At 44.2% G+C, this 14,902-nt stretch overlaps 1 protein-coding gene across 1 annotated transcript; it reads left to right on the top strand.

The window, feature by feature from the left end:
• Positions 1-4,616: 4,616 nt before the first annotated feature.
• On the top strand, positions 4,617-11,655 carry ATP6AP2 (ATPase H+ transporting accessory protein 2). The gene is made up of 9 exons (XM_015884771.1): positions 4,617-4,747; positions 6,009-6,139; positions 6,939-7,067; positions 7,577-7,672; positions 7,981-8,118; positions 8,416-8,469; positions 9,461-9,610; positions 10,179-10,295; positions 10,636-11,655. The coding sequence occupies exons 1-9, from the start codon at positions 4,639-4,641 to the stop codon at positions 10,828-10,830; spliced, it is 1,119 nt and encodes a 372-aa protein (XP_015740257.1). The 5' UTR covers positions 4,617-4,638; the 3' UTR covers positions 10,831-11,655.
• The last annotated feature ends 3,247 nt before the right edge of the window (positions 11,656-14,902 follow it).

Genomic DNA, 14,902 nt, shown 5'->3' with positions numbered 1-14,902 from the left:
GACAAGTAATTTATAGATTAACTAATACTGCAACGGCTTCTAAACATCTCCACATTGTTCCAGAGCATTGGCCCAAGACATCACAGCACGAATTTTACAAGCTGTCACGTTTGGGACAAGTGCTGTGATTTATCCACACTACAATGTCTCTCTTCAACAGCCAAGCAGAGTACAGTACAACACAGTGTCACCACAGCATCAGCACACTGGAATGCTGAGTTTATTTGCACAAGAATGTTCTAGGCAGAAGTTTTCCAATGAAAGAGACAGCGTAGTTCTGGGGGTAACCCTTACTGGAACAAAGCTCCTTGTTCATTGTCAAGAGAAAGTGACATTTCTGATTCTGACAGGACTCTTGACTGTAAAAACACGGGCTGAAGCAATTGGCAGAGGCAAGATGAGCTGCTTTGGGGAAATACTGCAATGCTTTCTTACAGCGGCAACTAACTGGACACCAGCGGGACCACCCTGAGATATCAGCAACATTTTTCCGACCAGAGCTGCCAATGAATGTAGCCCTGTATTTCTTACTGGAGGTCAGAGAAAGAATGGGAATAAGTTAAACACCCAGAATTCCTGCACGGTGGCATAGGAGCATATCAGAGGTACTGCACTTGATGTACTTGTAGCTCCCAAACCACCCCTCGGAGCACCCTTACTAATATACTTACTTCAACTAGAAATTTCCTCTTCCTTGAGTAGTCCTTCAATTCCAGCAGGTAATTACAAAACCTCTTTGGCACCAGAACTGTTGTGCTGCAGTGCAAATCCATGTATTCCTTTTGGGCAGACGTTTATGGCATCATAGTCCCAACTCAGGTTTAACAGTGCCGCTGATGCTTCTATATTGTTCCTAGTGAATGTAGCAGCCCTTTGGGCTTCTTTTAGATTCTGAATGGTTTATAGGGAGGTAAATACTTTTACGTTCTCCAAAAGCAGACAGTACAGAGAAAAAAAACAAACCAACACTGAATTCTGCAAATGCACTCTAGACATGGTTACATGATTAATAGACATAAAAGTAGTACATAGGGCCTGTATAGTAGGGTCTTCAGAAGGTATCTGTCCATCAGAAGAACATTTGTTTTCATAGGCTTTACTATGCTTATTTTTTTCTAAGAAATAAGCAAAATTCAGTCTATCAATCTAACATTATTTTTTACACATCTCCAAAATAGTTGTTTGTTTGGTTTTTTTAATCAATTTTCTCCACTATTCCAGATTATTCAGATTATTAACCAGATTGTGAGAACTGTTCCACCAGTTCTAGTAACAGAATTGTTCACCTCAAGGCTGTTTCTTTCTGTGTGATCTCTAGCTTGTGTTAGGACATGATAAGGAAGACATTTCAGAGGCTTATCTTTATATCTCATTTAAAGCCACTTCATTCAAACCAGTTGAGATTATCCATCTCATCCCAAATCCACAATGGCTAGGAGTGCTTCTTCACAGAGCTGGTCAAGCACAGCCCTCCTATTTTTAAGACTTCTTCCTTGTCTACATCTGAGAGCCTCTTTAACCTGTTTGTTTCTTTCATCTTCTCATAAGCTTTTTCTGTTCCCAGAGGTAGGAAATCTCCCTTGACTTGGGCTCCAGAGCAATGGAGACAGAGCAAATAAGGGCAGGGAATGCAGAATTCTTCTGACAATAGCAGCGGCTGGATTGAAATGAGTGTATAATCATGGCCTCTGAGCTTAGATGTAAGGCAGAGACACAGTGCAGCTTGAGCTCACTGAATGCTATCAGCTCACTGATATGGGAGGACTTCTGTTGCCCCGTACCCACCTATGCATCCTTGCCTCTTCCCCTGCCCTAGCTCTGATGCTTATCTCACTTCTCAACAAGTCAGTTCAGCTTTCTGAAGTTCAAGAAAACAAGCTCTGCAAAAATGAATAGTTTCCTGCAGAGCTAAGAGATGGGTTAAAGTAACAACACAGTGACTGCCATCCATGTCAGTGATGCTTTTAGCCACTGTTTACCAGAAAGGCTTGGGAGTGGGGCAGAACTGGGCCCTACAGAAGGGACACCAAACAAAGTGCCCTTGAGAAGCTGTGTTTCGTCTTAACTTTTGGTTTGAGTACAAATCCATACAGAGTGCAGCTGTATTTTCGACCACAAGATGGTGCCAAAAGTGTTCACTATGAAGCGATGCTTACTGAAATCATCCACCAAAGGCTGCTGGCAAATCTGCTTTGCTTAAAAATCCTTTCTGCTAAAATTAAGAAAATATGAATGAAAATTTAATGACCAAATCAAGTATAGTTCACATGCATCATGAACACATCTTAATTTTTCTCCACAGTCTCAGGAAAATCCTGTTGTTTTATCACTTGTGGGCTGAGAAGGCTGCATAGGCCGAAGTACAGGGTTGAGAGGCAAGGCCCTCCTCCATGTCAGCTGCCTCACTGATACCTTATTCTAGCCCTTAACACTGTTCAGGCTGCAAAGGCCACACGATGGGGACTGCCCTCTATGGCATGCTGACCTCCAGTGAGCCCTTAGGCCCTGGCAAAGCAAGAAACAAAGTAGGGGAGAGAACTGACATGAAAACATGGAAGAGTATAGCTGTCATTATATGAAGCATGTAGGATCTAGCAAGAAGAACACTAAAGTAGGCTTCTTGTGCATACTTTGTGACTCAGTCCCACATGTGAGAAAGCTGGCAATCACTTTTAAAGCAAGAAAGCCAGCTATCAACTGACAGAGAGAAAGGCACTTTCACAAACAGGTCTGGAAAACACCTCCACTTTTCAGAGATGGCAGCATTTGCACTTTTCATATTATTTCAGTCTTCAAGAAATCAGCTCTGATGCCGCCTAAGCCTCAGCTCATTAACAAATGGTGTTTTGTTTTGTTTTTCCCCTTAGCCCTTTTGAAATTGAGATGCCTCTGATTAATTCAGTCTTAGTGACCACTGTGGCAGGAACACAGCTTCTTCTCACATAGATAGAATCTGCAAACAAGGACAGGAGAGCTGAAACCACAAAGCAAATCAGTGGCAGAGGCTAACAACTCTTCACTTGAGACTCATTGCTTGCAAGCAGTGTAAATGGACAGCCAAGATAGGCGCATGTGCTTCTAATCAATCACCTCACCTCCTGGCCTCTCAGCATGTCAGCAGTCCCAAAACTGCCTGTCAGGCTCTTGGACTTGCTCCATTCCCACAACACACAGGCTAAGGGATGTCCAACCATACTGTGTTAAGCACATGCTCTGTTAGCATGCCAAGATGAGAAAGTGCCACAGAAGACAATGTTTTATGTTCTCAATTTTGTTTTAAAAGCTTATTCTTTGTGTTTGTATATAAATTTTTTGAGATGGTATAATGCCTGGTACCACAGGGAATGATTCTCGACTTGGTAGCTCTAAATCATAGAATGGCCTGGGTTGAAAAGGACCACAATGCTCATCTAGTTTCAACCCCCCTGCTATGTGCAAGGTTGCCAACAACCAGACCAGGCTGCCCAGAGCCACATCCAGCCTGGCCTTGAATGCCTTCATGGAATGGTTACCCAGTGCCAGGAATTCATTCTCTCCAGCAGAATAGGACTGGCCGTGATAGAATGAACCCAAATGATGAGGCAACAATCCAGTCCAGCCAAATGGCTGGCTCTTTGACTTAGCCCTTTTCTCATACTCCCTCTTCTACCATCTCCAATGCTGTTAGTATAGACAGAGCTGGAGGCAAAGGCAGCATCTAAACATCACATGAGCAATTGCCGCTGCAGACGTTTCTGCACAGCACAGTGCTAACACAGGCAGTCAATTCTGGTGCTTTGCCTACAGCTGGCACTTTGATTTTGTGACTGCTACTACCAGTATATGGCTTAATAAATATAATCTCCGACCTCATGTGCACGTTGTCTCATCTCATTACATTATTTTTCTCCACTTTGCCCTGAGCAGAAGCTCAAAAAGAAATCAGTTTAACAGGATAATGTCACTGCGTGTGGATCTGGTCACAACTACTGCTCACAGGGCTACAACACCCGCTCTTTGCCAAGCACAGCTGGGATCTAAATGAAGCCTGGAGCAAACAGTGAGAGCTCTGGCAGCCTGTAAAGCAGTGGTATGAGGTGCACACACCAGCAGGCACCACAGAGCGTTATCTCACAGTATCACAGAATAGATCAGGTCGGAAGGATCGTGAATCTCCAACCTACCCCACCACATGCAGGGCCACCAACCTCTTTGCTATTTAATACCACACCAGGCTGCCCAGGGCCCCATCCAACCGGGCCTTGGACACATAAGTTCATTAAAACACCCTTATTCGCCCTGCCTTCTGCTTCTACCCCTCACACTTGTAACCAAAGCTCTCTACTTCTCTGTCCCAACCCACTCCAGCCCAGACGCTTCCCGACTGGTTAGTTCAGCTGTCAATCAAAGCCTCTTCCCACCCACCCCGCTCAGAGCCCGCCCACCCGGTCCGCTCCCCCTCCTAACGCAGTGGGCGGGGAAAGGCTCCGATTGGCCAGCTCAGCTGTCAGTTCATCCCAGTGAGGCTCGGACTCCTTATATGGGCGAGTGAGGGAAATGGCGCAGAGCTGTGCCGCGATCTGATTGGCCGAGCGGAAAAGCCATTCAACCCGAGGCTCCTCCCCCACCGCGGCAGCGCCCAGCTGACCGCTGGGTCCCATGACACGGCTGGGAGGGGCGGCGCTGCAGCGGTGTGGTGGTGCGTTGGGCGCTATGGCTCCCCGCGGCCTGGCTGTGGCTGCGCTGCTGGCTGCGGCCTGTCTCACCGGTGAGCACATGGCGACGGGGCGGGAGGGAGCCGGGCTGAGGCGGTGGGGACGGGGTGGGGGTTGCGGTGAATCTCGGGCCTGAGCTGTGAGGAGTCTGTGGCACTGATGCAGTGGCACAGGCTGCACAGGGAGGTGGTGGGGTCGCCATCCCTGGGGGTGTTACAGAGCCGTGTGGATGTGGCACTGAGGGACGTGGGCATGGTGGGATGGGCTGATGGATGGGGTCTTTTCCAGCCTTTTTCCTTCTGCCCTCCTTTTATCCATGCGCAGTACTTTGGTCTTGTGGTGTTTGTTGTAATATGGCTCAGGTTTACTGTCAACACTATGCAGAGTCACAGCCGGGCTTTAAGGCAACGTCCTCAAGGTCAGATTGGTTATCATTTTCCTTAACATTCATTTAACCTCAGTGTACCACCTTATTTTTTTGCTTGTTGATAGACAGATTTGCACCAGGTATGTTTTCAAATGAATTCATGGAAATGGTTTTAAGTTAAAAGAGGGAAGACTTAGGTTGGATGTTAGGGGGAAGTTCTTCACTAGGAGAGTGGTGAGGCCCTGGAACAGGCTGCCCAGGGAGGTTGTGGATGCCCCGTCCTTGGAGGTGTTCAAGACCAGGTTGGACGGGGCCCTGGGCAACCTGATCCAGTAAATGTGTATGTTTGGTGGCCCTGCCAGGCAGGGGGGTTGGAACTACATGATCTTTGAGGTCCCTTCCAACCCAGGTCATTCTGTGATCTGTTAAAATAAATGTCTTGTGGCCTTCTGTGTCTGAGAGGGCAACTGGAGCTGTTCTGCAGGAGCTGGATTGCTACTAGTAGCGCTCTGCTTCAGCCAGCACAGGTGGACTTAGCTGGTCCTATCTGCTCTGGGTTCAGTGGCTCAGGCTGTTCTTGTGCCAAGCAGTTCAGGAAGAGATCAGCTGTGCTGCTGTGTAGCTGCGTGTTTTGAGCCTTCCTGACTTTGCTGGGGGCTGGCTTCACTGGGTCTGCATCGTAACACTTAAACCACTGCTGAGTGTATATATATGTACTGTGCTGTTGCTTTAATCCAAATGTGGATTTGTCCATACTTAGTCTTAGCTATATACAAACCTTATCCTGTGCTCCAGAGCACAAAACCAAATGTTACTCATTACTTAACTTTGCCTAGATGGATAGCTATGAGAAGGACAAGAATGAATGAAAATTCCAGCTTGCTTTGCTTCTGCAGGGGTGAGGGAAAGACTGTATGAAACTGACAGCCCTTTTTCCTTGCTTTTAGGTGTGTGCGGGGATGAGTTCAGTATCTTACGGTCACCTCAGTCAGTTGTTTTTCGAGATGGAGGTTGGCCCATCCCCGGCGATCGGATTCCAGATGTAGCTGCATTATTCATGGGCTTCTCTATTGAAGAGGTATGTTTGAGGTCTTGGCTGTAAAAGGACTCTAGAACTACAGAGCTGCTTGGTTAGCATGCTTCCTGTCATGTGTTGGAATATATAAGATATTGTCCTGTTTATTGTGAGGCATGTGTGACTTAGCAGAGTGTGGTTTCCAAGCACAGAGTTGTATTGGTCATATGAGCAGAAAAAAGGGCTGTGCTTGCTGGCTAGTTTGAGTCATCAGCTACAGAAGGAAGCCAGCCTGCAGAGGCTTTAGCTTTGTTCTTCAGTTGCTCTGAGACCCATCTGCATGCAGTTCCCACCCCTGTGCACTCAGCAGACAAACAGTTTCACTTAGGATGCTTAGGAAATAATCCAAAGACTTGAAAACCTAATTTGTTTGCCAGATTAGACTTTGGAGTATAGCTTTAATGACATTTGATTTGTGGCAGGTGAGTAGGTACCCATGGCTTTATTCCACATTGCCCAGTGAATCTTCTCCTGGGCTTCAGAAGAGGTGAGTGGCTACTGAAGTAGCACATGAAAGTTTTTAATGGCAAGGTGTCTTTATCAATGTCTGTGCAACCAGATACTCAAAGCAGCAAGTTGGGATATTCTTGCAGTGCTAGCTGCTTCCTGTTTCTTCCATACTGCAGCTATGTCATGTCTACATGACAGTAGTTAATTTTGCTATAATGCTCAGGAAGCTTGCCTGCCCTTTGCAGTAGTTAATTTTGCTATAATGGTCAGAATGGGTTCCTTTGACTTCCTCTGAAATACAAACGGTGGTTGTGGTGGTTGTTGTGGTTTATTTTTCACTGTTCTCTAATAGGACCTTCCCTGGCCTGGGCTTGCAGCTGGTGATCTGTTTCACAGACCCCGAGCTGCTGTGTTAGTGACTGTGAAAGGGGTGGACAAGCTGACGTTGCCTGCAAAAGGAATCTCTTACCCTATTGAGAATGTGAGTATGCACATGACATGCAGTCATGCAACTTCTGTAACTAGTAAATTCTGAGTACAAGACTTTCTACTGTAGTGCTTGATGTTATCATCATTTTACCTTTTGCTTGAACCCTTCCCCTTGAATGTTGGGTCAGGCTGTAGCCATGAATAACCCAGTCTGACTCTGACCTAGGCTTTCCTTTTTGGGTTCAATAAAACTGGTTGAAGATTGTCAGAACCAGACCATGTAACATAACTAATGTGCAGAACCCTTAAATATAAAGAAACCTTCAGTCGTGCTCACACTTGTAACTTCATGAAAGTTCTGAAGTGTACTGGATCCATATTTTCTGTATGCTTCTAGTCTTTAATTGTTTCAGAAATTACTGCTGTGGCTTCAAATGAGCTGCCCCAAAGTTGCTCTGGCCAACTACTAGATCTCCAGTATTCATAAATAATTTCAAGTGATCATTGCTGAGTAACTATTTTCTGTTTTACCCCAAAATCTAACCAGGCTTTGTGTTTCAGGCTGTTCCCTTCAGTCTGGACAGCGTTGCCAATGCTATTCATAGTTTGTTCTCTGAGGAAACTCCTGTAGTCTTGCAGCTGGCCCCCAGCGAGGAAGTGAGTACTACTTCGGTTCTGACAGCAAGTGCTCTGGGTAGTAAACACTTGTATGACTGGAACAAAACCAGTTACTATGTGAAAATATTTTGCTTTGGGCATTTTGCAAGTATGGTTGATGATTACTGTGTGGTTTGAGAAGGTAAAGAGCTAAGGAGGACTGTAAAATAAAGAGCTAGTGGAGGGCTGTTAGTTTAGGTAGTATACTTAGGTTGTGGTTGGACTCAGTGATCTTTAAGGGCTTTTCCAACCTGAGAACTTCTGTGATTCTAACTTCTGTTCTTATTGTACAATGGCTGTTCCTGCAGAGGGTGTACATGGTGGGCAAGGCAAACTCTGTATTTGAAGATCTTTCTGTCACGCTGCGCCAACTGCGGAACCGCTTGTTCCAGGACAACTCCATTCTCAGCTCCCTTCCTCTCAACTCTCTCAGCAGGAACAATGAGGTAAAAAAGCCATATTGAGTACTTCCAGAGTCTGTTTTCATTTTCCTAATATGCTTTTCCATTTTATTTTTTTCCCTTTGCTGAGGAGAGCGTCCCTTTTTTTTCCAAATTGACTTCTAAGAACTAAGGTTTAAGTTCTTGTGCGAGTAGCTTTATTAAAAGAATAATTTCCATCTAGCAAGTTTTGATGCTGCAACAGTTACAGTCTGCTCTAAAATATGTAGAGTTAAAGCATAATGAGGCTTCTCAAACTCTGGTGCCATCAAAGCAATTACCCATCTTTGTCTTTGTCCCCAGGTTGACTTACTTTTTCTCTCAGAACTGCAAGTTCTACGTGATATCGTAACCCTGGTAAGGCCTGGTTTTTTTAATAAACACTTTAATTCTACCTGAGGTCTCAGACTTCCCAGACATTATTTAAAGGTAGCAAATCTATGGCCAGGGTACTTGGCAACTATTGATACACACTCAAGCCTGCTGTTATGGCCCTGCAACGGTTTAAATAATGCATTCTTGAGGTGTTTGTTACTGATGGAAGAAAATGAGAACTTCAGTCATCTGTAGTTTCTTTTGTGTTCTCTTTATGGAGAGCAGAGGGCATATAGAATAGAATATATTCATAAAATTACCCAGGTTGAAAAAGACCTTGAAGATCATCAAGTCTAACCGCAGCCTAACCATAGTACCCTAACTCTAACAACCCTCTGCTGAATCATATCCCTGAGCACCACATCCAAACGGCTCTTAAACACATCCAGGGATAGTGACTCAACCACCTCCGTGGGGAGCCTATTCCAGTACTTGACTACCCGTTCTGTAAAGAAATGTTTCCTAACATCCAACCTAAACTTGCCCTGGCGCAACATGAGGCCATTTCCCCTCATCCTATCACTTGTCACTAGTGAGAAGAGACTTGCCCCACTCTCACTGTAAGCACCTTTCAGGTACTGGAAGAGGGTGATAAGGTCTCCCCTCAGCCTCCTTTTCCCCAGACTAAACAGCTCCAGCTTCCTTAGCCTCTCCTCAAAGGGTTGATTCTCTAAGCCCTTCACAAGTCTCATTGCCCTTCTCTGGATGAAGGGGGAAAGACTGCTCATTTTTCTTAAGAAATTATGAGGTAAACTAATTTGTTTTGGTCCTGCAGATCAGAACTACCATAGTTGAAGTCGATGGGAAGATAGGAACAGATTGCATTGCTTGTTTTTGGAGGCTGTTCCCATCTGCAGTCAAATGTTATGGCTGCAGCTGTGGTCGCTCCCAGCAAACTGATGTTGTGGCAATGTGTTTCTAAAGTAACCTATTTGTGAACTAAATTCTTTCTGCCCTCAATGGTGTTCCAAAGCTGTCCCGACACAAGCACTTGGCCAAAGATCACTCTCCAGACCTGTATTCCCTGGAACTGTCTGGTTTGGATGAAATTGGAAAACATTATGGAGAAGACTCTCAGCAATTCAAAGATGCTTCTCAGATTCTCGTAGACACTTTGCAAAAGGTATATTTCCTATCTAACCAACACTGTGTTTGCTGTTTTGGATAAAGGAGTAGGAAGCTATTAAAACTTGTATAAACACGAGCCTGTTTTCCCTAAACAAACATCTTTCACTTAAAGTCAGTATGTTTCTCTGAGGCTGGCTTAGTGAAAAGTCCTTTTTCTCCCAGGATGCAGGGTTTAGTTTCACCTTGCCTCAAAGCTGTATAAATCTAAACATTCAGGGCTCTAAGAGAGTAACTCTTTAGCTGGTCTTACATAGCGACTAGCTAAAATTCTTTGTTAAGACCTGAGGCCGGTATGTTTTGAGTGTCAGAAGTGTGTTGTAGAAGTGTAAAAGCATGAATTTACCAAGTCAAATAACTGTTTAATCTAGGAGATGTTGTAAGCCAGTTGAAACTTTGTTGGTCAAACTATAAGACAGTGGTGTATCAGGTTGTTTTGTTTTGTTTTTTAACAACTTCCCCCAGTCTTGGTAATCCTGAAAGTGACATGTTATGTTTTATTTTGCTAACAAAGCCCTCCTCAGTTCCAGTTGAAGTTTTAAATTAAACTTCTTTTGCTCTTCCAGTTTGCAGATGAGATGTATAACTTGTATGGTGGGAACGCAGTGGTAGAAATGGTGGCTGTAAAGGCATTTAATTCTCCCCTCACAAGAAAAGCTCGCTCCATTCTCCAGTCTTCAGAGGTAGTATCTGTACATGGTTCTCTGTCTAGCCTATTGAAAGTGTGAATGTATCCAAACTGCATCGCTTCCTTACTTGAGTAAAGCTTTGTACTTAAGGAATAGAATACTGACTGATGTTGGCGAGTCTTCATTGACTTTCATGAGGCTCCTGTCAGCTCAGTCCTTTGGATTCCATTAATGTCAGTCACAGAATCACTTCAGCATTTTGTGCCCTGGCATCAGAATCACTAGACAGAAATGCATCTCTTTTATTTAGACTGTTTGGATTTTTGATGTAATCAGCACGTGTTTTGTATACAAGGCAGACTTTAAAGTAATGCACTTCTTTTCTTTGTTACAGGGTGAAACAGATAATCCATATAACCTTGCCTATCCTTATAACTACAACTACTCTGTAATCTTCAACATTATTCTGTGGATGATGATAGGCTTTGCTTTAGCTGTGATAGTAATCTCCTACAACCTCTGGAACATGGATCCTGGCTATGACAGCATTATTTATAGGATGACGAATCAGAAGATAAGAATGGATTGAATTAAACTGTATTCCAGCACAAGGAAATGATGAGTAAGATCTCCCTTAAGTTGAGTGAAAACAAATATGTGGTTAATTGTGGAATTTTAAAAGGTGTATTTATTCTAAGTATCTTTTTTTTTCCCCCCCTCTTAAGCCTATTTTAATAGCAAGTAGCACTAGATTGGATTTAGAAATAGACAGCTACTTGTTTAAAAGAAGTTATAATCCCCCAAGCTGTTATTAAAGTACCATCATTCCATTTCTTTTTTTATCATGTTAGGAAACTAAAACTGAAAAAAATCTTAAACGATGATAGCAGTGTTGTTTGAATCTTTTTCACAAGGAAATGATGAGTTGTAGCTAAATATTGTGTTGTATATTATGAACCAGTTGTAAATGTTTGATGTAAATATTTATAACGTCACTTCGGAGAGGATAGTTGTTATTCTTTAGTAATATATTAAATGCAGAAGTATTTCTATGAGGTTAGGAAACCTGTGGCAGAAATGGCTTTTGGATCACACGATGATGGCTTAAATCTGAACCACAGCCAGAATGGCTGGGTTTACCTTGAGTTTTAATGATTTGCAGATAGTGCGGCTGGCCTATACAGTGGAGAGTCTAGAAATATTGAAGTAGCACCAGTCTGGTCGTGGTGTAGCATTGCATACAGCTCAAAGTTCCTGTTAGGATGCTTCGTATTCCTTCCATTTGTGTTGATATTATTGAAAAATAAAAAGTAGACTTTTTGATGATAAGACTGGACCAACACCTGATTTAAATCTACCTGGATTGTAGTCCTGCTTTTGTCGTTCAATAAAACAATAGTTCCTGGGGTGTTCACTGTTTATTGATTCATAGGTACAGCTGCTTCTCTTCAGTGCTGCTGCTTAGCTGAGTAGAGCAGGTGCAGTCAGCAGGCTGTGTCTGACACTGGGCCCGTTTAAGATAGAGTAAGCTTCTTTGAATTTTCCCATTACTGATGGATGGTTCTTATGTCCTCTTATATTAGTTCTTATGTTCCTTAAGGAGATGCTCAAGCTCCATTTCTGAGATCTCTGCATGGACTTCCTGGTCAGTTACAGCATCTTTGCCACAACGTACAGTTGTGCTGGGATGACCTTGTGTACCAAAAGAAATGAGGAGCTCATGTCTGCCACAAGAATAAGTGTATCTCTGAGGTAAAAAGGTATTATATTGTGATTCTGGTAGGCCAAGTACTGTTGTAACACACATTTTGATAGATTAAACAATCTCTGCAGCTACTGTCTGATACCAGGACAAGCAATAGTTTTGCAATCTGCAGCCCTGTTAGTACCTTATTTTAAGCAAGGTGAGTTGTTGGTCGCCTGAAAATCAGCTGTGGTAAAGCCTTTTGGATGGGAATTTGGGTATCTGTCCTCATAGTGTGCCAGCATTCATGAAAAAAGGGAGAAGTCTGAGGTGGTTGAAGCCTGAGTGTTGCTTTTGAGAGTTAAAAAAGAGAAAGTGAGACATAAAATAAAGGGATCTTTAAGGAATCAGCATGCTGTATTTTTTGGATGATCCTCCAGCCTTCTTTGTGGCAACATGGCAACCTTTAGAGTCCTTCCAGCCCCTGTCCTGCTGTTGTGACACACAGGCAGAGGAAGCCCAAACTGGATCTGAAATACGCAAATGTTGCATTAGTAAAATAAAAAAGTACAAGTCAGGAAACCACATTGAAATGCAAATGTTGAGCAACACTTCTGCTGCCTGCTGGGCTTTACGGGACAGTTTGAGTGGAGGCGACAAGGACGCTGCTGGTGTGTAGGGAGAGGAGCTGCTGTCTTGGAAAACATCTCGAACCAAAATAACGGTGCACAGTAACAACAGTCATTTTGTATCCTATTGCTGATGGTATTTTATGGCTGCCCTGAAGTGGATGGTTGGAGCTGAACCTCATGGTTGATCTCTTGGAAAAAATGGAAACGTTTCTTGATAGAGCAAGTGGTGGTGATGGACACTTAAGATTTTTGTGCAGGAAGGGATGGGGGAGCAGCACGCGAATAGCAGGACAGAAGGAGACAGATAAGGCTGGCTGAAGTGGAAGTGGACGCTTCACATCTCGCAGAAGAAATGACACCGAAATAAATCAGGAACTCAGCATTTGTTGCCTGTCCTGTTCTGCCAGTAATGCGGGGTGGTTCCGTGGAGGAAATACGCTTATTTGGAAGGCACTCAAAGCACAGCGCTTCTGCAGCTCACGGCTGAAGGAGAGAGGAGCAATGAATGACAGCCAGCCGGTGTCTGCAGAAGCCGTACCCCTGCAAGAACAGCTACCGGTGCCGCTGCTGCCAAAAGTCCACGCGGGTGACCACACTCCTCTTAAATAAGACCAAGTGATGGTGTTGCACATCCCAATGACCTTTGGCAGATCCAATCCCTCTGTATCAGAGCCTGTCACCATCTGTACCAATTGTGGCAAGCAGCGCTCTGGAAGCACAGCAATTTAGGTAAGTGTCTGTAATAAAGTTATTAGGAATTCTACTCTCAACCAGGTCCATAAGGAATGCCCAGCAGCAGCTATACTCAGAGCTCCTGGGGACAGCTTTTAGAATAGGAATCCCATCTTCAAATAGAGGCTGCGCCAACAGTGCACTTTCAGACTTTTATTCTTACCTCGTTGAAGAAAAATTTCACGGTAAAGGCCTCTGGCGCTCAGATTTCATAATGCTACCGATGTCATCCAACATTGTCAAAAATATACGGCTGACTCCTCGGCATGAATATACATCATAAAATGCCTTAGAATGTTTCATAGGGGAAACGGAATTAATGGGTGCACCGAATGGTTTTTATAAAGGTAGTCAAACCCCGCTTTCATTGTGCTCCAGTGCATGAGTTTACGATGACAAATGTACATGCCTTTAATTTGGGGAGCACATGCTTTACATTAGGCCATGGGATATAAGCAGAACGGCCAAGCCGAATTCACAGTAATTTAACTGATACCATACAGCCAATGCAATGTGTGGACAGCAAAGTGGCTGCTGGAGGACTTCAGCGCTGCCTATCATGATCACCCCCTCTGTCTAACACAGTTCCTGTGGTCAGAGCGCCCAAGGAATTGATACGGTCGATAGCATTACCCATATAATCAATTACAGCGTTTGAGCACAGCAGCGCTAAAAGCGTGCTCTAACTACATCCTACAGCAGGTCATCAATCAAACTCATGACTAATGTGCAGCAGAGGCTTGGAAATAAAAATCCATTTAAGTGATCAGACAGCTTTCAACTCCTAAGAATCTGTTTCTGTCACCAAGTGCTGCAGCAGCAGGGAAAGAAAAAAAAAAGGAAGAAATATATAAAAGATGGAGACTGTTGTCTAAAGGGAGCACTTGTCTAAGTTTTGCAGCTAATCCTGAGAAAAATCATAGGATGTTTCAAACTGATGTAGTGTTACAGCCTAAGCTGCACGAGGCAATGTGCAGCTCTGCCCCATAGAGAGCTGCTGGGAGGTGAGAGCTGGGTGGGTGAGTGTGTCCTTGGGAGCAGGGAGGCTCTACCTGTTGGTTGTGGGGAGTGAAGAGGTCTCTCCTGAGCCTCCTCTTCTCCAGGCTGAACAATCCCAGTTCCCTCAGCTGCTCCCCGTAAGACTTGTGCTGCAGGGGGAATGCCAGCCATTTTCTTTCCTCTTTTCCAGACCCTGTTCAGTTTTGTTGTGGTTGTCTCTCCTTTTCATGGCCTTCCAGTTTCTGCCTTTCTTCCCTTTAAGAAATTCTTTATAATCTTACAAGAGCCAGAGCAATAGACATAAATAGACAAAAACAGAATAGAATGAAGGATTCCCACATCAAGCGCCTCACTTTCTTGGCTTGTGATGTCTAATCTGAAATTTGTCATTCTCCAGCCAGAAATAAACTCTTTGGCTGTGGGCATCTCCTGTGAACTGCAAAATAGGGTGCTTAAAATTAACAATTTCTCCTCAGTAAGAGCAGTGCTGCAGTGGCACAGGCTGCCCAGGGAAGTGGTGCAGTCACCATCCCTGGAGGTGTCCAAGAGCCGTGTGGATGTGGCACTGAGTGACATGGGCAGTGGGCATGGTGTGATGGGCTGCTGGTTGGACT

The sequence above is a fragment of the Coturnix japonica genome, chromosome 1 (genome assembly GCF_001577835.2).
Source record: "Coturnix japonica isolate 7356 chromosome 1, Coturnix japonica 2.1, whole genome shotgun sequence".
Classification (NCBI taxonomy): Eukaryota; Metazoa; Chordata; class Aves; order Galliformes; family Phasianidae; genus Coturnix; species Coturnix japonica.
This window is presented reverse-complemented; position numbering and strand designations above follow the sequence as displayed.